This window comes from Calliphora vicina, chromosome 1 (genome assembly GCF_958450345.1).
Source record: "Calliphora vicina chromosome 1, idCalVici1.1, whole genome shotgun sequence".
NCBI classification, from domain to species: Eukaryota; Metazoa; Arthropoda; class Insecta; order Diptera; family Calliphoridae; genus Calliphora; species Calliphora vicina.
In genome coordinates this window covers 85,847,350-85,873,676 of record NC_088780.1, presented here as the reverse complement: position 1 = coordinate 85,873,676, position 26,327 = coordinate 85,847,350, and the positions used below count along the sequence as shown (strand labels likewise).

The 26,327-nt window shown below is 29.1% G+C and overlaps 1 protein-coding gene across 1 annotated transcript; it reads right to left on the bottom strand.

Annotated features, from left to right (window-relative positions):
- Window positions 1–677: 677 nt before the first annotated feature.
- Window positions 678–21,728, bottom strand: bcd (bicoid). Its single transcript, XM_065499150.1, has 4 exons — window positions 21,618–21,728; window positions 8,737–8,812; window positions 7,759–8,684; window positions 678–935 (listed from the first exon to the last, which is right to left on the bottom strand). Exons 1-4 carry the CDS (start codon window positions 21,726–21,728, stop codon window positions 678–680), a joined length of 1,371 nt encoding a protein of 456 aa, XP_065355222.1.
- Window positions 21,729–26,327: the final 4,599 nt, after the last annotated feature.

Here is a 26,327-nt window from a genome sequence, read left to right as displayed (position 1 = left end):
AGTAACATCTTATAGTAGCATTAAATTGACTAAAACTTAAAGCTATTAAAAACTAAATTAAAACTAAAGAAAACAGCACTAAACCATACTCGAGCCCATACATTCATCTGGTGCAATGTTGCAAAGTCATGGGCTCTGGAATTGGCAACATTGCTAGATGAACAACGAATATAATTTAGTGAGGTTTTGTTTTTATCTATAGACTTACTACTTACATAAACTAATTATATAAAATCTTAAAACCAACTTACAAAAAAAAACTTATAACTAAATCAAATAAACTATCGATTATTGTGTAAACAAAATGCAATTGATGAAATTATTTTAAATATGCTTTACTTTTCTCCATTAAATGAAATGTGTTTTTCTTCGAAGATAGTTTTTTTTAGAAAGAGAGAGTGAGAGTGAGAGTGAGATGAGAGTGAGAAAGACTGGCGTAAAGAACTTAAATTTTAAATTATAGTAAATAATTAATAAAAAATAATAATAACTTTAATAAAATGATGGGGGAAAACAATGAATTCTATATAACAATTTATAATATTGACTTTATACAATCAAGGAACAACATATTTGGTTAGTACAGTACATTAGATTAATTTAGTTAAAAAACAACAACAACAACAACACTACATCCATACATAATATCTATATCTATCTAACTATCTATCAGTCGATCAGTTGAAACAATAGGTGGCAAATTGCTGAGTATTTGCTGACGTGTTACGATGATTGTTATACGCGTGCATAAGCGTATCCATCGTGCACTGATAGTTGGGATCGGTGGTATCGGGTGACATCTTTTGAAATTTCGCGAATGCGCCAGTACAATCTTCCATAATGTTAATTGCTGGGGTACCAGAACCCTCACTGCCAATTGGATTACCATTGCTACAAGCGTCGTCATTACCATTGGCATTATTGGTTACCAGCTCCTGAAATCAACACAAAAATAGCCAGATTAATAGCTATGCAAATTTAAAAATTTCGCCAAAGTCTCAAATAATAATAAATTTAGAAATGTATTCACAATCTATTAATCAATTGTATTAGTTAAAATTTGTGGGCTGATTTGTATTTACAGGTGTCATGGTTGGAATGGGGTCTAGTGGGCGGCCCCCAAAGTTGCTCACAAATTCTGTTCTTATCCAAATATAAAGACATTTTATATTTAGGTAGTACTTACTTGAAAATATTTACAAAAAATGTGTGGGTTATCTTCTTTTAGTTCAAGAGATATATATGTTGACAATATTTTTGTTGTAATTATTATTATTAAAATTCCACAATATAACTCTGACAATAAGAATTCTCTCAGTTATTAACTTACAACATTATTTTCAGTTAGTATAATGCTACCTTCGATCACAAAATTAAAAATTTTACCCACTGTAAAAAAAATTCAGACCAGCTGGACTATAAGTGTATTCTACAAAAATGATCTACTCAACATTCCCTTTCAGAATTATAGGGTCGCTATTCTGTTCCCATCAAAAAGTCTCAATTTGTTGGATAGTGTTATTTATCGGGTTTCGTTTTTTTTTTCATTTTAAATTATTTTCAGTAGAAAAACAAACCTTTTATTATTAAGGCTTCCAAAAACAATACATTTATATGAAAATAGCTGACCTAACAGTGAATAATAAGATTTTAGATCCTGATGAGTCATTCAATTTTCCTAAAATCAAATCAAAAATATCATTTGTTTTTTATAAATTGTTTTATGGTAATTGTTTATATGTAGCATGCTTGCAGCCTTTGTCCCAACACCCACCTTAACGTATACCAATCCTTAAGGGATTTAAGGGATAACGTTTTCGATTTTAGTAAAACTTTCCGACTGAATTTAAAATTACCTGTACTATAATATTCTTAACAGGTTTTACTTAAAATGCATAACAGTAAGGAAATTGGGCTTATTCGCCAAAATGTGTTCAAAAAATTAGTTTTTCTCGAAAATAGAAAAAATTAAATTGAAATGTATTGTCATACATTTTTCACATTTTTTCCCTATTATATTATCAATAAATCCAAATGTGAAGATCAAAAAAATTCTGATATTTGTTTAACAAAATTTTAAAAAAATTTTAAAATGGATATTTGAAACTGCGACTAAAAAAAAATTTTTTTTGGTCATACCTGCGAATAGGTTAACGATATTCTACGAAGACAAAAAGTCATATACAAGTAAATATGGATATATGTTAAGCAAAAATGAGCTTTTATTTTAATATTTCTTGAAATATGTTAATTTCCTTTTATGTTCTAATTCCCTGAGACACATTAATGGCCTGGGGAATTTTTAATAACGTTAACATTTTTTAACCAATTTTAGTCTTTTATATCGCATTAGAACGACAATTGCGTGTACATGTCTATTCTCTTAAAATAAATTGCAAAAGTAATGACATAATGTCAAAATTTTTACAAATACTAAAAAAATTGCTTTTTTTCACCCTTTAAATGCACCTCAAAATTTAGAGCGGCACGGGTTAACTTCGTTTAATTTAGCTCAAATTTCGGCTATCTCAATATCTGGAAAGGGTAATCGTTTTGTGGGGTCCAGACGAACTAGATTCCGACATTTGTTTCCCCCCATATGAGATCTGGTCACCCTAGTGTATATATCCAAACCAAATTCAGCACAAATATGTTTTATATAAGCGGAACTTGCACCACCACATTTTGTGACCATCGGTTCATAAGACCCACTTCCGAAAATCACTTTAACTAGAATAAATCTCTAAAAAATGTTAGTATTCCAATAATATTTAATACAAATAGGTTATATATAAGTGCATTTATTTGTTTTACATAGCTGTTATGTATTGTCACTTAATTATTGAACATTATCGACTCTATAATACAGAGTACACAAATACTTTACTTCTTTACTTCAGAAGTGGTGACATTGACACGGAAGACAAAGATCGCCCAGGCCAGCCAAAGCAGTTTGAAGACCAAGAATTGGAGGCATTACTTCATGAAAATTGTTGTAAAACTCAACAAGAGCTTGCAAAAGCATTGAGCGCTACTCAAGCAACAATTTAAAAACGTTTGCGACAAACAGTATTCATCCATAAGCGGGGAAATTGGGTACGAATTGAAACCGAGAGTCCTTGAAAAACGATTTTGCATGTCCGAAATGATGCTTCAACGCTATAAAAGAAAATTATTTTTGCACCGACATGAAACTGTAATATTCCATCATGACAACATTCAGCCACATTATACAATACCTTTTAAAAAACTATTTAGAAAAAATTCGTAAAAAGTTTAAAATATGTTAGAAAAGTTCAGCTGCCGATATTTTCCCCATTTTAAGATAATTAAGTGAAGATACTATCAAAAACTTTATCATGATATCTTTTAAATAGTTCTTACATTTTTTTGTTAAAAATACTAATCCACTAGCCATAAGGTTTTCAATAAAACCAAATTCATACTTGTAGAGCTTCAAATGCCTTCTCTTTAAATATTTAACGTTTTTTGGTACATTGTACCAAAAATGTGTAATTTTGAAATTGTGTAATCATGAAATTTTATGCATATCTCAAATCGCAATTTAACATTTTAAAAATGTTTGTTAAACGAAATTTTAAACAAGTAAGAAAGTATGGTCGGTCAAGCCCGACCATATAATGCCCTACACCAAGTAAATGAGTAAAAATATTTTTCTTTTAAAATATCAATAATTTATATTCGTGAGTGATTTTCGGAAGTGGGCCTTATATGGACCAATTATGGACCGATCACCATAAAATTAGGTCGTGTGATTTATGTCTATATGAAAGTTATTTATGTTGAATTTTGTGTATATACCAACATTTTTAAGTGATTTAAGCACGTTAAAATGATTTTCGGAAGCGGTTCTATATGGGAGCTATGACTAATTATGGACCGATCGTAACAAAATTTGCTGATATGAATTTTGTATATATAAAACTTATTTGGAGCGAAATTAAACATTTATGACCGATAAAGTCCAATTTCGAGAGGATATTTGTATGGGGGCTAGGTGAAATAATGGACCGATTTCATCCATTTTGAATAGGCTTCGTCCTTCGGCCGAAAAAATTATATGTACCAAATTTTATCGAAATATCTTCAAAATTGCGACCTGTACTCTGCGCATGGTTTACATGGACAGCCAGCCAACAAGACGGACGGACATCGTTTAATCGACTCAGAAAGTGATTCTAAGTCGATCGGTATACTTTAAGGTGGGTGTTAGACCAATATTTTTGGCCGTTACACACATCTGCACAAACGCATAATACCCTCCACACTATGGTGGTGTAGGGTATAAAAATTAACAGCCGATAGCATTGGCAGCATGTGCTATTAATATATACTAGGATCGCATGTTGGCCGAAACTCGAACACTTTTAAAATGCTTTTTACCACTTCTATGGAAAGAGTTTTAAAAACAAGTTATATATTGTGCATATCTACAGAAAAGAGCCTTTTAAAACATATATGTTTTATCAATATTGGTGGACAATAACATACTTAAAAGTGTACCACAAAAAAACGTGTGGCCTATTTATATATAAGATTAATTTTATATATATTTTTAATAACAAATAAAGATATTTATAGATGGCAATATTGAGTATTAACAATTTTCAAATTTATAATATTATTGAAATCGTTACGAAAAAACCTTTATTGTTTACACGATAGTATTACAAATAGTTGATTGATATTTAGCTGCAAACTTTATTTCTATTTTCTTGACATTTTTGTTTGCCTTATTTGTATTATTGTATTTGATTTGAAAGTTTATCAGAAATATAACTGATATTTTGTAAAAATAATTTTAGACCATAAGCATAGTAGAAAAATAGAATGTAGTTTCATTCTCTCTTTATTTTTTAAAATTCTACGTCTGACATGCTTAAGGATTTTGACGTTTTCGTTAAAATAGTAATGCCATATCAATTTCAAATTTTCCCTTTGGGAATACATAATTTTCATTAATTTGAAAATTATTAAAAAAATAGAAAAAATATTTACCCAACAACAACAACAGTTTATGGATATATGTAAAGCTTGCGAAGAAGATTTGCCAAAACAGCCAATGGTGTGCTCCGACCATTTAGTTAAAAGTAATATTTCAGTTAAAACAAAGCGTGTGAGATTGGATATGAATGCTGCCCCAATGAACACAAGGTAACTTCAAAATACTATTTATTATGTAAACATATTTTGGGATATATATCACCGATTATTACCGATCATAATCCATTAACTATGTACGCTGGAGTAGAATCGAAATTATTTGAAAATAAATCTCGTATTTCTAAACGGCGTACCCAAGGAATATTCGAGTTTAAGATTTGAAAATGAACCCCACAAATACTTCAATGGCGGCGCTATGGGACCCAAAGTAGGGCACCTTCGACATGTAAATTTGTTAAACGCGTGCCATTTTTTTGTTTTCCATCCGATTTCAAAGACTTTTTATATTTTCTGAGAGTGCTCGGCTAGATCTTGAAAATACATTCTTCCGTGTGCTACTTGTCTCTTATAATTAAACCTCCATTTAAAAGATATAAAATATTTACATAGTAATAAAAAAATGAAGAAAATGCATACATATAAAAATAGTCAACGTGCCAACACAACATAATACATTTTTATTTAAATAATAAATTAAATTACACATATTTTGTAAAAAAAATTCTCGAAAATCATAATCATTTTTTGGAATGTGGCAACGCTTTTTATAATGCTCACAAAAAAAGGAAACTTCAAAAAACCTTATTTTTTAAAAAAAAATTTTGATTGAAACTACCTTCTATATTTTTATCATGACCATAAGTATGTAGTAGGGTATTCAGTAATATTCAGAGTAATGATAGTTCGCTTAATCGAATAATTTCTTGCGAATAATTATTCGAACAATATAAAAATTACCATGTAGAATAATCGAATAAAACAAATAAATGTGCATATATATTTAAATTTATTAAATTTCTTAAAATTTTTCATAATTCCAAATTTAAATAAGGAATAAACTTACAATAATTATGATGTTTCTGAAATTAGACAAATAACTAAAGAGTCTTTTTATATTCTATAAATATAAAAATATTACTGCAAAAAGTTACAATTCTAAAAACAAGTCTTTCAAAAGTTTATTTTAAGACTTGATCCAATGAAAATAAAAGGTATGGAATAAAATCTGTGAACTTTTGACAAAACAACTTAAGTGGAATTTTCAAATTTTTCAGGAGAGTACAAAAAATGTTGAATTTATCGATCAATATTTTATTATTTGTCCTCAAAGAACTTTATTATTTGTCTCAAAGGATTATACAAAGGATAAATAATAAAATAATTACCGATAAATTCAACAGTTTTTGCGAATTAAGTTGTTTTGTCAAAAACAAAGCAACAACAACTCCAAATAAGTTGATTTGTTTTTTTTACTATATCTCAGACACTAATATTCGTAAGAAGAAGCAGATTAGTGTAAACGGAGCGTTTTGAAAAGTTAGTTTTATTATAAAAAAAAACTAAGATATTTTCTTATCTCGACTTAAGATGTTTTGTCAAAACTCCACAGAAATATTTGTTATTTAGTAAAAAAAGGCTAAATGATTTTAGAATTGATTTCGAAACTGGAATTTTAGCGTCTAAACATGAATATATGCTGGCGAAATACTAGCAGAATAGCAATTAACAATCAAAATATTAACTTAGATTAAAGTGGTAGTGAAAGTGATGGCGAATGTGATTTTGAAACGGTCATCGAAAATGATATTGAGGATGACATTTATAATGATTACGTTGACAATGATATCAAACTTTTACATATTTGTGTAACTCCCTAAGACCACTTGATTAAGCAATTGATAGAGCTTGAGGTTATAATACAATTTGTTATAAATAATTTAGAAAAAGTGAATAATTCATTTACTAATGAATTAGTTACTCAATTTAAAACCCGAATTAATAATGAACTACATTTCGGGACTCATGCCGCAAGACTTGGGTTACCTCATCATGACTTCTGTAGAAGTATCTAAAAAACTAAAAAAGATCGAACAAAATTTAAAAAAAAGTAAATAAATAAATCTAAATCACTCTTGACCTAAAAGTGATAATCTACATACGTATATATATTTTTGTAGATCTTCTCTAGGGCTATTTATATTTTAAATATCGGCTCATTCGGATTATAAATAGATTTTTAGCGATTTTTTTTAAAAATGTGAAACCCAAGGTGGCGTGCAATTTTGCTAATTAAGCGTAAAGTGCTTTATCCACATCTTTGGTGACCCCCACTGAAATTTTCCGGAAAAAATGTTCGTCGAATATTTTAATCCTTAAATGTCCTTTTTGAAAGGAGTTTTTTTTTCATTTTCTCGAAAAAAAGGGTCAAATTGACCCCTAAGGAGAGGAGCTAGAGGGTTAAGATCTTCCACAAAAATGATCCCCATAAAATTCCACAATATAACTCTGACAATAAGAATTCTCTTAGACATTAACTTACAACATTTTTTTCAGTTAGTATACTGCTCCCTTCGATCAAAAAATTAAAACTTTGACCCACTGTAAAAAGAAATTCCGACCAGGTAGACTATAATTTTATTCTACAAAAATTATCTACTCAACATGCACTTTCAGAATTATAGGGTCGCTATTCTGTTCCAATCAAAAAGTCTCAATTTGTTGGACAGTGTTATTTTCTAAGCCACTGTGTGTGGTTTTTTAGGTTAGAACTAAGTAAATACATTTATAACTCACCCGTATTGTTGTTTTAGTTTCATTCAAATCCTCAGGCGCATCGCCATTTCCACCGCCTACGCCATTACATTCGTCATTTTTTGGTGTTAGAGGTTCATAGACATCAGAGTTTGGTGACATTGCTGTTGATGGCTGCACGGTTGTTGTGGCCGTAGTTTCAGGCAAAGATGTTGGCATTCTCATGTAGTACGGATTGTCATAGGAGTATTCCGGATCTTCTTTGATCGATGACGCCTGCGGTTTGTGTTGCATCTGAAATTGATGAGGATGATGAGCATGATATTGTTGCTGATGTTGATGCTGGTGATGTTGCAAACTACCAGTTGGAGGAGGATAATACTGTGTTCCGGCTGCAGCATACGGATGTGTCAATGAGGCATGTGTATGGTGATGGGCTTGATGATGGTGTGGTGGATGCGAAGCATGATGATTATTGTAGTAGTACGGATTGAAGGCAGCCTCTCCGTAATGTTCCATGAGATTTGCGGTCGGTGTAGTCGGGGTTGGAGAGGGTGTTAATGGATTTGGCGTTGATCCACCACTACCATTCAGACTCAAAGACTGCAAGCTAGGTGGTCCGCTAGATGATGTTGATGAGCCACTACTGCTGCTACTGCCGCAACTGCTGGCACTTCCATTCGTCTCAGATTTCGAAGAATTCGATGCAGCGGGTGACAATGGCATACTGTCGCACGAATAGTCTTTCTGTTGATCCGCTTGAATTTTATGACGTCTTCTACGATTCTTAAACCAAATTTTCACTTGAGCCGTGCCAAGAGCAAGTTTAGCTGAGAGTTCTGCAAGTCGCGATGACGTCAAATATCTACCTTGTAAAAAATGCTGTTCCAGTTCTGCAATTTGAGCACTAGTAAATGTTGTTCTCGTTCGTCGTGGTCGACGCATAACCAGTGAGTCGGATAAATCATCTGTAACGAAATACATTATGTTTAATTATAATGAAATTATATTCAATCTCACCTGGCTTTTGTAATTGATTTGGAATATATGGGCGTATATAATTATAGTTGATTGCACCAGTACGTTCGTCAAAAAGCTTTAATAAACACAAACATGAAAATACAATAAAGTAAATTTAAATTCGTTAATCTTTATACAGATAATTTGTATCTACAATATTATGAAAAATATGTTCTATGGCGATTAATAGATAATTTTCTTGATCTCAAACAAATGACAAAATATATAATAAAGACATCGTATTATATAAATTTTGAATTCATTTGTTAAGAAGAAAGTGAAATAAAATTAAAACCAAAGAATACTTTAAAATTATGAGTGATAAATTTTGTTTTATTAAAAAGTAAAATTATGATGAAGAAAAATTCGAGTTAAATAATATTAACTGATTTGGACCAATCGTTGTTTCGAATTTTTACGGGGTTATATACGTATTGGAAAGGTCTTTGAAAAGATCGCAGGACACCTGGACCAATTTGGCATATTTTTTTTAATGGTCGCAATAGTCCGCAAAAGTTTTTACAGAAATAAAATTTGTCCACGTCCACTTATTAAATACATCTGCAAAATACATCATATTTCTGCACAAAAATCGATTTTTTATATAAAAATGCAAATTATCTAAATTCGCTCATAACTTGGCCAATAAACGTTTAACCAAGAAAAAGAGCTCGATCTATGATCACTCATATTTTTGAACAAAAATAATTTTTTTATATAAAAACTCAAAATATATAAATTCAATAATAACTTGGCCAATAAGCGTTCAATCAAGAAAAGGTGCTCGATCTGTGATCACTCATATTTCTGAACAAAAATCGATTTTTTATATAAAAACTCAAAATATCTAAATTCGCTAATAACTTGGCCAATAACCGTTTAATCAAGAAAAGGAACGCTTATTGGCCAAGTTATCTGTGATCACTCATATTTCTGACCAAAAATTGATTTTTTATATAAACTTGGCCAATAAGCGTTTAATCAAGAAAGGGAACTCGATCTGTGATCACTCATAATTCTGAACAAAAATCGATTTTTTATATACAAAATCAAAATATCTAAATTCGCTAATAACTTGGCCAATAAGCGTTTTATTAAGAAAATGAGCTCGATCTGTGAACACGATTTTTTATATAAAAACTCAGAATATGTGCTTTGATTTACATGTATTCTGTTGTTGCAAGACTTAAGAGTTTGACAACAGATTTAGGTTGTTTGCAGTGTTGCCAATTCATGTTGAACAAAAAGGGCTAAATACTTGGAAAAAAAAGGCTAAAAAGGGCTAACGTTTTTAATTGAAAAAATACATACATTTGACACAAAAAACAACTTAGAATGTTACATTTGGCTATGCCGAATAGACAAACAAAAATATATGAATATAATACACGTTCAAATGCAATAAAATAAGATTATTTATTCCTGTATGTTGATCCTTAACTTTAAAATTACGTAATATGGGGCCACACGTATATCATATTCTAAAAATTATATACGTCGCCGGACAGAATCGATTTTCATTGGCAAAAACATAAATTTTGCCATTAGTTAGTAAACATATCAAAACGAAGGTAGCCAACATATGTAAACATAAATATTTAAATTAAATTTGGAAAAAGTTAATTTTCTATATTTGATCAGATAAAAATGATCATAGCTAAATTATTATCGATAATGAACTGAATTTTTCTTTCTAAATTGGTTGGATTGTAGTCTTTGAAAACGGTATACTACATGGCATGTGTTATAAAATATTTGTTAAAGTACTAGATTTACGTCAATACATCGCCCAGATAAAGTTAAAAGTATTCTCTTTAACCCTATATATGATTTTATAAACGCCCGGACCCGCGCGTAAAACATTAACATATTTATTAACAATTTTTATTCAAATACCGTCCATTTTCTCTATATTAGTTATGGCATTTTTTTAATGTATGGAAGGTCCAACAATTTGTATGTGCTTAAATTGCTTACTGGTTCAACATTTTTAGTTAATTTTTGTCATAATATTCCTGCCAATTTTTTCGAACTGATTTTACTAATTTTCAACAGCAAACATTTCAGATCATTAGAGTAAATATATACATATGTAAGTTTTGATTTAGTCATAAAAATGGCTAAATGAATATAAAAAAGGCTAAAAAAATGGCTAAAGGCTAATTGGCAACACTGGTTGTTTGTCTCTCAGTAGCGCTTCTATATATATTTTATTCTGTGACCATAAGATTCATCGTACATATTTTAAAATCAAATGTAAATCAAATATAACCCAAACCTATATGAATAAAAATTATCATTCTACAATACGTTTTTTTTCTTTTTATCTATTTTTACCCATTTAAAACCGCTCCTCACAAATTAATTTTTTTAAAATTTGGCATCATTTTTAATTTTTGATATAGCCGAGGTGCCCACTTTGGGGCATTGTGGCTCACCGTCCCCTTTGTGTTATAGGCCCAAATTCAAAACTTAAATTTATCAACACCTCCTCTATAGCCATGGAATTTTTTGTTAAAATCGGTCTATGCGTTTAGAAGTTAGATTTATTTCCATTTTTTTTCAGTTCCCCCATTGTGCGTGGTTGTCATAATAAGTATCTCAGTCATTTGACCGATTTTTCGGAATTTAAATAGCCTAAGTGGAACTATTGCGGATATATTGATGTATCAATCATGTATATAAGTTATTTGGGGGCGAAAAGTTGATTTCGGCATACAGGCGGACACTATCTATAAATATCCGGAATATATATACTTTCGCAAATGAAAAATTACAATTGAAATGTCAAACTTACCACTCATGGTGAAGGGTATAAATATCGAGATAGTGGTTGTCTTATGCTTATATCTCAGCCGTTTGTATGCCGTTTTTAAATAGCAGCCGAACCCAGTATATTGATTTATCATTTATGTTTTAGTTGTGCAAACTAAGTAATCACAGATACGCATTATTGTCAGAGCAATCAATTGGTCACTTTTTATAAAAACTATTAAATAATTTTACAAAGTCAAGCAATTATAATTAATTTTAATATCTATAATTATTAAAGTGGAATCATAAAGGAAAGAGATTTCGCACTTCCATTCTATAGGTACGATTGTCATATTGACTCGCAGTGTATTTACACACATATACAGAAGAAGTAAGTTTTTTGTTTATAATTTTATTTCAAATCTTATTATCGAGGTCATGTTAGACACATATTATGCGAGGACCGATTATTAGGTGATTCTAGAAGACATACACAGTCCACTTCCAATTAATTAATTTCGTTTCTAATAAACCGTATAGTGTAAACCGTTATGCTTCGCTGCCCCAACTATGGTAAAATAAAAACATTGTGATAGGATTTTATAAACAATTTAATTAATTAGTACCGGAAAGCAAATAAATGTTTTAGCCATTGATAGTAAACAAACAATATCCTGCGATTTTCAAAAATCTGGGCATATAATACATATCAATTTTTTTTCAGCCAAACATCGTAAAAATATTCAAATAAAACTTAAAGAATCTCGAATTTACAATTTTCTTTGTTCACACTCACTGTAGGACCATTCTTCGCTAAATTTGGCACATTTTTGTAACATAATAAATCTTTCAAAGCTTTACGGATTTCTCAAATACTGTTCACCAGATATTTATTTTATATGTGAGGTTCCACCCATAATAATCAGCCAAATTACGTAAAATTATAAAAAAAAAATGTCAGACAAAGTTTGTTATAAGAAATTGATTCATACAAATTTTTAAATTTATAGTTCTCCAGATATTCCAAATTAACTATTTACTTTGTATGGGAGGTACCACGCCCACTAATCCAATTCAGCCTATTTTCAGAAAATCTCCGTACAGTAATAAGAAATTGATTCGTAAAAAGTTTAAATACTTTTAAAATTATAGTTCTTCAGATATTCGAAATTAACTAATTACTTTTTATTTTTATTAACCAATGTAAAATATAAAGGGTGCCATTCGGGCAAAACTTCACGACTTCCACTATTATAGTTCTCAAGATATTTTCAAATAACTATTTACTTTGTATTGAAGGTGCCACACCCCCAGTTCTGATCCGTCCCATTTTTTATTAGACTTCATGCACTGATAATTGATTCGTATAATATATGAAGACTGTACTATTATTGTTCTGCAGATATTCGTAAATAACTATTTACTTTGTATTTTCAGTCAAGCTGCGCACAATAGTACCGAAGTAAATCCAGCGAAGTTTTGTGGCTTTCACAATTATAGTTCACCAGATATTCAATAATAACTATTTACTTTGTATGAGAGGTGTCATGTCCACTTGAAATTTCGAAATAAAAAGTAGCCTATTGTTCCTTCCAGATATAGATGAAGTGTTTTAGCATCCTATAAAGCACAAACACACAAATAAATATCACGGTGCTACGATGGGTCTTGCTGGTACATTACAAATTGTGTCATTCTAAAAAAACCGTTTTCAGTGATGTTCATCGACTTATCGAAATGTAGCTTAGTCAGTTTTTGTCCGACTTTAAATTTTTTAACTGGTTTGGAAAGGAAACTAATTACGTTTTATAATGGCGTGCAGTTTTTGATATTTTTGTAAGTTATAAGTATTATTTTTGTTAAGAATATCTAAAAGAAAATCAAAGTTTATCAACTTTTTTGAATTTAGTCGCTTTTCATTGCTTATTCTGATATGAAAGCTTATAAAAATTTATACCAATGTATAAAGAAAAATTAGTTCTTAACAAAATATGGTTCTAATTATGTAAATCGGATGAAAATTGTATCTTTTAGTGTTTTCTCCCCCATCGCATATAAATAAAAAAACAAAAAACTATTAAAAAAAAACATTTGTACAATCTTATAACGATTTTAACAATTAATGTCTCATTTTTGCGTATGTAAAATTGTCTTTAAAATACTGTGCGAAACTTTTTATAAAAACTTACACAAGTTTTTGAAATATACACTTTATGCATACACTTTATGAAAGCTCAATTCTTTGCCTATCCATAGTTGTTAGCAATTTCGAAATCTGTGTTAAAGTGTGTGAGTTAGAGGTACTAAAGTACTACGACCTGCCCTAAAATTGTTTTTTCAAAATAGTTAACTCAAAATTTTGAGGGTGTTGCAAAATCTTTGAAAACGGTTTTAGTATGTCCTCACCTAGGCCTCAACCTCCATTAGGTCGCTCTTCAAGTTCTGACAAAAACTGTTATTTTGTAGCAGAGTGTAATTAATAAACAGGCATACATTCATTTTTATACCCTACAACACCATAGTGGGGAGGGTATATTGAGTAAGTGTTGATGTTTGTAACGTGCAAAAATATTGTACCTTTAAAGTATACCAATCTGCTCAGAATCACTTTCTGAGTCGATTAAGCGATGTCCGTCCGTTAATGTAAACCTTGTAATCAAACTACAGGTCGCAATTTCAAAGATAATTCGACAAAATTTGCACACACCGTTTTATTACCCCATGGACGAAGCCTATTGAATTTGATTAGAATCGGTCCGTTATTTCTCCCAGCCCCCATACAACTGCCCTATCTGAAAATAGTTAAACTCTCAGAAATTTCTTAGACATCCAAACCAAATTCAGCTTAAATAAATTTTGTATATCCGAAAACGCACTATAAAATTTTGTTACAATCGGTCCATAACACTAGTTTACAAATCAAACATTTTTGTTTGCTCATGGAATGAAACTTATATTTTTGAGGAGAGCTAGGGACGCTAGTTAATTGACCATTTTTTGTTTTCCACCTATACGTCAAAATTTTGACTGTATAGGTACAGTCAAAATTTACACTGTAGTGTACCGAATTGTGGTAATTAAGTATTTATATCGTTTTTGGGTGCTCAACACTCTGGCGAAGCAACTAAATACTTTCAGAGTTATATTATTTTGACAAATTCCAAAAAAAATTAATTGAAAACAATAAATACTGTTTAAAAGTACATCTTTCCTGTAGATAAACGTAAATAAATCGCTATAAATACAAAACTCTAAAGTGAAAACTATTTTAAAATGTCTTCTAGAAAGTGTAAAATAAACCCAGACCATTTTTGTTTTATTTGCGAAAAAATTATTCAGTCAAATCGATACATATATATTAGAGTGACAGCCGATTTTTTTTTCTTAGATTTCAAAGAGTGCCGGGTGGAATATTGTGACACTAGGCCTAAATGTTAAGTGCTGAAAATTTGAGCCAAATCGGGCAACGATTTCTGGACGCGCATCGAGGTCAAAGTTCAGATATATGCAAAATTATACTATTTATATGGAATAAATAGGTGAAACTCGTTAAATTTCTGCATTGTTTTCTAGAAATGTATAGATTTATTTATATTAATGAATATTACATTAAAAAAAATTTTTTGGAAGTTAACCCTGCATCTCCTTTGGGTCAAAATGACCCAAAAACTGTATTATCGCCAAAATTCGGGAAAAATGCAAATTTTTCAGATATTTTAAAAATTTTGCTACTAAATAAATACTTTTGCAATTGAATGCAAAATAATCGAAATGTGTACGTAATTATCGTTGTAATGAGATATAAATGACAAAATTTGGTTAAAAAATTTTAAAGTTATTACAAATTCGCCAGACCATTAACGTGTTTCAGGCCACTTGAACATAAAATTTAGAAAAAAAATTAACATATTTCGAGAAAATTTAAAATAAAGGCTAATTTTTATTTAAAATATATCCGTATTTACTTGTGTACGAGTTTTTGTCTTCGTAGGATATCGTTAACCTATTCGCTGGTATGGCCAAAAAAAAATATTTTTTTTAACGGCCGTTTCGAATCTCCATTTTCAAATTTTTAAAAATTTTGTTAAAGAAATTTCAGAATTTTTTGATCATCACATTGGGATTTATTGAGATCAAAATAGGGAATAAAAATATGAAAAAATTATGTCAATACCTCTTACAGTTTTTCCGTACCTGCGATTTAAATTTTGCGATTTTCAAGAAAAACAAATTTTTTGTCCGTATTTAGGCGAATGAGCCCAATTTCCTTAATGTTATAAACTTTAACTAAAACCTATTCATAATATTATAGTCCTTGTAATTTTAAATATGGTCTGAAAGTTTTACTAAAATCGGAAAACGATAACCTTAAATCGTGAAGGTCAAAGGTCAAATTTTTCAATATTTGGAATTTCTAAAGAAAAGATAGCGAAATGTTATATATTTTTGGGCCGATTTTAATGAAACTTGAGCAAAATATACATTGGGGTCTAACATTTACAACAACAGTGCAAAAATGGATTTAGTCCTTTAAGAGCACTTGGGGTCAAAATGGCTGTGTTTTTTGTGATTTTAAATGTTGAGGGTAATTTGGACCCCAAGTGCTGCTAAGAGTTAAATTCCATTTTTGTGCCGTTATTTTAAATTCTGGACTTTAAGTTATACTTTCCTCAAGTCTCATTAAAATCGGCCCAAAAATATATAACATTTCGCCATCTTTTCTTTAGAAATTCAAAATATTGAAAAATTTGACCTTTGACCTTCACGATTTAAGGTTATCGTTTTCCGATTTTAGTAAAACTTTCAGACCATATTTAAAATTACAGGGACTATAATATTATGAATAGGTTTTAATTAAAATTTATAACATTAAGGAAATTGGGCTCATTCGCCTAAATATGGACAAAAAAATAGTTTTTCTTGAAAATCGCAAAATTTAAATCGCAGGTACGGAAAAACTGGAAGAGGTATTGACATAATTTTTTCATATTTTTATTCCCTATTTTGATCTCAATAAATCCCAATGTGATGATCAAAAAATTCTGAAATTTCTTTAACAAAATTTTTAAAAATTTGAAAATGGAGATTTGAAACAGCCGTTAAAAAAAATAATTTTTTTTGGCCATACCTGCGAATAGGTTAACGGTATCCTACGAAGACAAAAACTCATACACAAGTAAATACGGACATATTTTAAATAAAAATTAGCTTTTATTTTAATTTTTCTCGAAATATGTTAATTTTTTTTCCTAAATTTTTTGTTCAAGTGGCCTGAAACACGTTAATGGTCTGGCGAATTTGTAATAACTTTAACATTTTTTAACCAAATTTTGTCATTTATATCTCATTACAACGATAATTACGTACACATTTCGATTATTTTGCATTCAATTGCAAAAGTATTTATTTAGTAGCAAAATTTTTAAAATATCTGAAAAATTTGCATTTTTCCTCAATTTTGGCAATAATACAGTTTTTGGGTCATTTTGACCCAAAGGAGATGCAGGGTTAACTTCCAAAAAATTTTTTTTAATGTAATATTCATTAATATAAATAAATCTATACATTTCTAGAAAACAATGCAGAAATTTAACGAGTTTCACCTATTTATTCCATATAAATAGTATAATTTTGCATATATCTGAACTTTGACCTCGATGCGCGTCCAGAAATCGTTGACCGATTTGGCTCAAATTTTCAGCACTTAACTTTTAGGCATAGTGTCACAATATTCCACCCGGCACTCTTCAAAATTTTAACAAAAAATTTTTTCCATACAACTGATTGTCACTCTAATATATATAGATGACCGGTCTTATCCCACACGTATAGCAGCTTAAGAAAACTAAAATTGTTTGAAACTACTTGCACCGAAGCAATTAATTATATTTTTTCTAAAAACATTTAAAACATTTTTGATTTATAGATCAAGAAGTCAGATATAGAAATTATATGTAGCGATGTTGAAAACAAGATTTTGGACACATAGTGAATTGTAAGGTTAAGGAATTTCTTTAGAAAATGAAAGATGATCAAGGACATTTTTTGGATTCAATATCCAGTGTTAAAAAGAAAGTATATTTATGAAATTATATTGAAACCTGCGTACTGTGAGATTGTAAAAATTAGTTAAGCAGTTAAAGAGTTATACAAAATTTAAACTGATTGATTTCACACCATCTATATTTATATTGTTTGTTTGGTTATTTGTTTGTGACTTATAGGAGCCTAAACCGGTGGACCGATCCTCTTTAAATTGTTACTATATGTTCCTCTAAGTTAATAGTTATTACTTCGCGGAACTTACTTCGGTATCATTGTGTTGCACTTGGATGAAAATGGGTGGAATTGGATAAATGGGCGTGGCACCACACATACAAAGTAAATAGTTATTTTCGAATATCTGGAGAACTATAATCGCAAAAGTATTTAAACTTAGTATGAATCAATTACTTATCACCAAGGCAAGGATTTTCATGCACTAAAAAATTAAAAATATGCGCTTATAATATGCACTATAAAAAGAGAAAATATGCACTAAAAATTAAAAAATATGCAATATAAACAAGTTCATTTGAAATATATTTATTAATAAAAAAAATATAAATTTCACTATTTTAAGATAGGACAATACTGGACCGATTCTAACCAAAGTCAATAGACTTCGTCCTTGGAGCAATAGAAAAGATTATACCAAATTTAGTCGAATTTTCTTTGACAAAAAGACACGATTTCGTTACATCATATGTATACATTCAACGGTAAATGCAGACTGTTCTGCAGATATTATCGAATTACTTCGTTAGCAAAAGTGTAATGATTTCTTGCAAGCATTAATTTTCTGACAATAGGATGGTAGGAACAAAGATCTGGTGGATAAATACTAGATCGAGATACTTGAGGTCTATGTCCCGAGACAAAAATATTGATATATCATACTTTAAGATCCGACTGTAAATGGCAAAGATATAACGAAAAAATTAAATAGGCAAAAAAAATTATACAATAAAATGGAAAAATATGCTAAATATATGCATTTAAAAGAAAAATATACAAAATATGCATTTATAACAAAATATGCAAAAATATGCAACAATAAATCGATACAATTTTTTGCAAATTCTTTGATTCGGAAAGATAAATTGTCAGAAGTGTTTTTGAGTTACTGACTACAAACATGCATTTGCATAGAAATCCTTGCCCTGCTTTGTCTGAAAATGGTTGGGATTGGATTAGTGGACGTAGTACATATCATACAAAGTAAATAGTAATTTTCAAATATCTCGAGTACTATAATTGTGAAATTCTTCAAGCTTTATATGAATAAATTTCATATCACGGCATGAAGTTTAGCCAAAAATTAAAAGGATGGGAACAGGGGTGAGTCACCTACCGTACAAAGTAAATAGTTATTTTTAAATATCTTGAGAACTGTAATTCCGATATTCATAAAACTTTGAAATTCGGGATTGGATTAGTGGTAAATAGTTAATTTCGAATATCTGTAGAACTTTAGCCTATTAATTTTCTTATCACTGCATGAGGTTTAACCAAAAATTGGAGGGATCGGAACAGAAGGTGAGTCTCCTACTATACAAGAAAAAAGTTTTTCTAAATATCTTGAGAAATATAATTGCAATTCAAATCATTTTTAATGCTTTCAATGACAAAAGTTTATTTTATTATATTTTTATATTTGTTTATACCCTTCACCATGAGTTGCATGGGTATATATAAGTTTGTCATTCCGTTTGTAATTTCTATATTTTTCATTTGCGACCCCACAAAGTATATATGTTCTGAATCGTTATAGATAGCGGAGTCGATATAGCCATGTCCGTCTGTGTGTTGAAATCAACTTTCTGAAGCCCCCAAATAACTTACATACACGAATGGTACATCAATATCTCCGAAATTCTTCCGGCTCGGTTGCTATTTAAAATCGAGAAAATCGGTCCACAAATGGCTGAGATATAAGGAAAATACCAGTACAACCTCGATTTTTGACCTATTTTTGACCCATATCTTGATTACTAAGACATTAATACAGACAATATATACAAACAAGATATCTAATGATAGATATTTCAAAGACCTGTGCAACGACGATATAAGACCATAGTAAGTTGGACCTACAATGGGTCAAAATCGGAACAAATATTTTTTAACCCGAATTTTTTTTTTCACTAAATATTAAAAAAATAAAATTTAAAAACTAAAAAAAATTTTTAAAATTAAAAAAAAAATTATAAAATTTAAAAAAAAAAATTAAAAAAAAATTTAAAAAACAATTTCGAAAAAACAACTGGAAAAAAAATTTAAATTTTGTTTACCTAAAAATATTCAAAATTTTTATTTTAAAGTATAATTTGGTGAAGGGTATATAAGATTCGGCACAGCCGAATATAGCTCTCTTACTTTTGTTACGATAGGGGTAACAAATAGCAACATAGAGGTGAGACACTCCGTTTTGTCAAACAAAAATACATCAAATCATGTCTTATACAAAAACAAAATTCATTGACTAACATGTATTTTGTTGTTGCAAAATAAAAGTTTTTGCAAAATAATATAAACCTAATTTTTTTGCAAAAACTATTAAGTCTCGTCTCTATGTTACCCTATGCTAAGTAGTTCTTATATAAAATTTGAATTAATACAATCATTATGATTTTTAAAGTATTATAATGTTAGAACTGGTTTTATGTGAAGTTTTGATTGATTTGGCGTAATTGAAAGTGCTATCCATCATCACTATATATAAATATTATTGGATACCGATGTATCCCACATTTTACAAACTTTTTTCAGTGATAGGTAAGTAATTCATACATAGTTTGAAGACTCTGACTATAACTGTTGTCCAGATATTCTTAAAAAAATATTTCTTCTACATGGTAGGGGCCCACAGTGTCGATCCCATTAAGTTTTAGATTAACATCGAACTCTGGGATCAATGTAATTTAAACTAATTATGAAAACTGTCCCAATTACAGTTGTACTGATAATCGAAAATAAAAATATTTTTGTTTCCATTTTCTTTTCTGATTGCTACGATTTCTAATCCATTCACTTATAATGCTAACAAAATAAATCATGTCAAGTATTGAGGATTTAATTATAGTTATTTAATAATAACTAACTACTGAACATGAGTGGGACCATGCCCACTAATCTAATCCCGCGAATTTACATCCAATGATAAAAAAGTGATTCAGAAGTTTGAAGACTCTCTATAGTTATAAATAAGTGTTTATATGGGAGGTGCCATGCCCACCTATTTTTAGCCAGACTATGGCAAAGTTTTCTGGCTCTCACTGATGTAATTCTCCATATAATCAATAATAACTTTTTTATTTTGTATGGGAAGAGCCACTTGAAATTCAAAATAAAGGATTCACAGCAACTTTTTTTCACAGACAAAAATTTTTATCACCAAAAATTTTGCTCACATAGGAAGCAATTTTTCAATACAAGACCGATTTATCCCAAAAAAAACGTTATTTCACCAAAACAAAAATAAATGTTTAAATATACTAAGTAGAAGGTTATATAAGATTCGAACTGACTCCTTTAAAAGTGTCCTAGTATCCATGGAAACTGTAGCATTTAGAAGGGCTTGAATTTCTTGAGTTATATTTATTTAAATTTGTTTATATTAAAAATCAGTCTCGAAAAAAACAACTTAAGCAAACATTTACTATTACATAAAATTTGGAGACAATATTTACCAATAGAAATTATTTAAACCTTAAAGCGTTACTATATAAAATAAACAAACAAACACATGTAGTAACAACATTTTAATTGATAAAATGTTGGCCGATACACATTTCTTTAACTCCAACTTTTTACTGAAAAAAAACTATATTTACATTTAAAATTCTAATCTAATTAGTTTAAAGCTATGCATTTAGCGAACCAAATAAAGGCAGTTTCAAATAAATCTGGGTGAGAGAAATCCACAGCAAAAAATAGTACAAATTTAATATCGTAAAATTCCATTATTTACAATTATCACTACATGTTTTTATGTTGTCAATAATTGAGCAAATTCGATCAATAAATAGAAAATAAAGCTCCGTCTAGTTATTAAAGTTTAATATTATTTGTTTGGTGCTACGTACCAAATCAAAGGGATTCCGAAACTGTGGTGGCAATTGCAACTGTGGATGAGGATGTGCATGAGGATGCGGGTGTGGATGATAAAAGTTTTGATCTGGCGGCGGTTGCGCCATTTTCACATAAAACGTCGAAACGTTCTATATTTGTCTTTTTTTTTTGTTAATTTTGGTTTTAAAATAAATTTAATCGATTACATTTAACATTGAACGGCACAAATTACACGCACAATATATAATAATAGTTTCGTAAAGCAGAATTTAAACACAAAAATATGATTTTTCAGTTTCTTTTTTGTATTCACATTTTGTTTATTTTTTGCACTATTTATTTAGTACGAATAAGATTAAATATTCAAAAACACAACACATTTAGTTATTTTTTTTTAAACAATGTTTATTTCTTTTATGTTTTTAAATTTATCACTTCTTTTGATTACTTTCGTTTTCTTTTTACAAAAATATCTTGCTTTTGGTATATTTTTTTTAATTTTATTTATCACTTGGGTTAGTGTAAAAAGCTGCCGTTACAAGAGAGAGAGGGAGAGAGTCAGATCAATGTCAAAGTAAATTGAACAGTGCTGTCATGTTGGCATAATTTCTGCTAGATTTAGCTGATTGGATTGAAAAATTGCTGATTTTTTTAAAACATTTAGCTAAGCAATGCAAATCTTTATGCATATTTTTAAACTTCGTTGAGGATTTGTAGACGTTTTAATTTCTGTATATACATTGCTCGGTTAGTTTTCAATTTATTTAAAAACTAATAATAATTTAAATTCTAAATTAATTTTAATAATTAGTTTAAATTTTCAATATTTTCTTTTGCAAGTATATATTTATATTTATTTTATATAATTTGAAAGTAAATTTTAATTAGCCTTAAGTTCATTTTTATTATAATTTATTTTTAATAATTCAACGAATATCACTGAAAATGCATTCCAATTTGCCAATTGTCTAAAATTTTAGTATTCAGTGATATTTTTTGAATTATTACAAATAAATTATAATAAAAATGAACTTAAGCCTAATTAAAATTTACTTTCAAATTATATAAAATAAAAAATTCGAATAATTACCAAAAATCTTTAAATTTATTTTTAAATTTAATAGAATTAGTATTTTTTTTTTCAATTTTATGTAATTACAAATATATGTTTTCGAAAATTTATTGAAATTATTTCACATAACACTGAAATATTTCTTAAATTTTCGTACATTATACACCTGAATTTTTAAAAACAAACAATTCGTTTTAGTTCAGAGATGCATTTTTATGAAAACAACACTAACAGCTGTTACTTCATACGGATCGTGTAAAAGCAAAAACCATCACATTTTTTGACATACTGACAGTGTTGCCAAAGCTTTATGTTGCCATGAAGCATTTTTCATTTGCGACCCCATATATTATGGATCGTTATAGATAGCGGAGTCGATATAGCAATGTCCGTCTGTGTGCCAGTCTATTGAAATCATTGTTCTGAAGCCCCCAAATAACTTACATACATGATTGTTACAACAATATATCAGAAGCAGTGCCGCTTATTTAAATTCGGATGGCAAAAAACTACGACTACCTAGATTTTTTACTTATTTTAGATGTATATCTGGATTACTAAGTCATTAATATAGAAAATATGGATATCTAATGATAGACATTTCAAATACCATTCCAATGCCATAGAAATTCGTAACTGCAATGGGTCAAAATAGGAAAAATATTTTTTAAGCCGAGAAAAAATGCACCCAATAATTATTCACCAAAAAATATTTTCAATCTTTATCTTAAAGTATACTTAGATTATCTACTCCACTTGTTTTTAATTAGTATACTTTTAGGCCCAAATTTTGTAAATCACTACATTAAGTGATATTTATGTGCATATAAAAACAAAAGTTCACACATTTCAAAAATTTCATAATTTGAAAATTTTGTACATAAAACAAAAACGAATTTTAAAAATGCTATGCACATAAATATCACTTTGGTGACGTGATTTACAAAATTAGGGGCCTTAGATATAGCAGTTTTAATCAATTTGTAGACTAGTGTTTATAAAAAACCGACGAAAAACTGAAAAATGGGTTTTTTAGAAAACCGGTTTTTCGATTAACCAACATTGAAAGAAATTATTTTAAAAATTTAAAGCAATACATTTTAATACGTAGAAAACATAAAATATACAATAAAGTATACAGTCAGAGAAAAAACAACTTAAAATCAATAAAAAACATATTGAATCAACTGGGGGATTCAAACGGTCTGCTATTAGGTCGTATTGTCATAATGTCGTAAAATATTTTTTTAGTTTAAACAAATTCTTGTTGTGCTGCAAACAAAAAAAGTGTTATTTTATGACAAACCAATAAACATAGTTCTAAAAGTCTTATTAGTTATAACTTTTTTGTTTGAAACCCAAAAAAAATTAATTTAAACTAAAAAAATATTTTATAACATTATGACAATACGACCTAATAGCAGACCGTTTGAATCCCCCAATTGACTCAATATGGTTTTTATTGATTTTAAGTTGTTTTTTCTCTGGCTGTGATATGAAACATTAACGAAAGTCTAGTAATGTTTGTAGTTTTTTATTAATCATTTAATTAAATATTTGATCATTTCGAAATTTATTATCACCTCGACTTTCTGATATGAAACAGAAAATGTTCCAAGTCCCAAAAAAGGACATATAAGATTCAAACGCACTTCTTCTTAACTGTGATTATTTGTCATTATAAATCATAATAAACAAGCAATAACACTGCATTAACAGATTTAAAAAAATATTTGAAATCATGGATTTTAGAACGTTATTTGTCTCTCCTGTAATATTTCTGAAAAGGCTTGTAGACTAAAGCTACGTTTCCGCATACACCGTAATCGGCACCGAAAACGATATTCCATACATTTGCACCGAAAAAAAGTTCGTTTCAGAAATCGGCAACGAAAATTGGGAACGAAACGGTAACGAAAACCTGTCATTCGGGGCCGCAACGAAAACACCTTCAAGTTGGTTGTTTTCGGTACTGTAGGAACGAAATTATTTTAATTATTTTTTTATTTCAAATTTAAAGAAAATCAAAATGAATAAAAAAAAATTAATTTTCTATATTGGAAGAGGAAAAAATAATAGATTTTGTTAAAAATAATGAAATTCTATTTAATGTGCGACATCCAAAATTAAAAAATAATTTCGTTTCTGTTTTATGCCGCAACGCACTCAACTGAAACGAAAACAATTCCGAAACGAGACGGTGACGAACACCAACGTTTTTCAGTTTCAGTTTTCGTTAATCCAGCTTAAGCTAACGAAATGATTAATAAATTATAAATTGATATGAAGTCAAATTTATACAAATTCAACTTAACGTAAAATCATCACTAAGTTTTGAATGAATCATTTGCAATATTTACCCCCATTTTCTCAATCTCTGATTATTTTTTATCGTGACAATATGGTGACAGTTCTCAAACATAAAAATGTTAATTGGAAGAAAATGGGGGTTAGCCTAACCTTCTAGAATTATGCGGAATTTAATTGTAATTTTTAATAGTTCCATTATGTGCAATTGATTCTGAAAAAGTTTTTAAGTAAACTCATCGTCCTCTACTATTTAGAATCATTGAAATTCTCAAAAAAAATTTATTTAAAGAGGTCTATATTATATATCTGCAGTTTAGTTTTCAAATCAGACAAAATGTTTAATATAATGTGCAGGGCAACCAAAAATATGCAATATCATATTTTTTTCTGTGCATCGTATAAACTTATGAGTTAGTTATTTATTTCAGACAATTATAAGAATTTTGGCATTGATTTATTAGTGCATATTTTGCTCTTTACTGCATATTTTTGCATATATTGCGTTTTATAGCATATTTTTGCATATTTAACTCATTACTGCATATTTTTGTGGCATATTTTCTTTATTTCCATTATTTTGTTTTCTAAATATAATTTTATTGCTTGTATTGTAATTTTTCATTTCTATATTATACAATTTTGTTAAGGTCCAATGATAATTTGCCTAAGCTACTTAAAGAAAAAATTAGAGTACCCATAATCGACTTATCTTCATTAAATTTTTATTGACTTAAGGGATCTTAGTTTCAATATATTTGAATTAAATTAAAAATATTCACACACAAATATCAAAATTTAACAAATAGTAAAAAATACATAAAAAATTAAAAGAAAAGAAAATGGGCAACTTCTTAACAAAATGTTGGATACATTTAAAAAAAACTTAAGGTGGCTTGAGACAGTTATGGTTGGGAATTAACAGTTTACCACTAATGCAGAATTAAAAAACTTTTCAGCAAATGTTCAGAATATTAAGATCCCTCGAAAATATCACGTTCAAAGCACGTTGCACAGTGGTATGAGAAAAAAAATATGGAAATAAATCTGTAACTTCTAAACCCTTAGACCAATTTGAATGAAATTTCATAGGTCCCGCCGTGGTGGAGTCATGAGGTTCAAATTCAAAACTTAAACTCGACAACACTTCCTCTTTGCGCATGTGAAATTTCATTAAAATTGGACTAAGGGTTTAGAAGTTACAGATTTATTTCCCTCTTAATTGTTTTCAAAACTAATTTATAAAGGTCTTTGAAATATTTAACGACACTTTGCTCGAAAAATCTGGCAGGCATAATTCAAATTTAAATGTGTTGATTTGTTAAGGCAGTGTAGGTATAAATAA

Bases quoted from the DNA above. Each gene is read 5' to 3' on its own strand.
- bcd (XM_065499150.1), bottom strand. From the start codon at position 21,728: ATGGCGCAACCGCCGCCAGATCAAAACTTTTATCATCCACACCCGCAT. The intron at 8,813-21,617 runs GTACGTAGCACC...TGTTTATTAAAG, and splicing joins TTCGGAATCCCTTTGATTTG to CTTTTTGACGAACGTACTGG. The intron at 8,685-8,736 runs GTGAGATTGAAT...ATTTCGTTACAG, and splicing joins AAATCAATTACAAAAGCCAG to ATGATTTATCCGACTCACTG.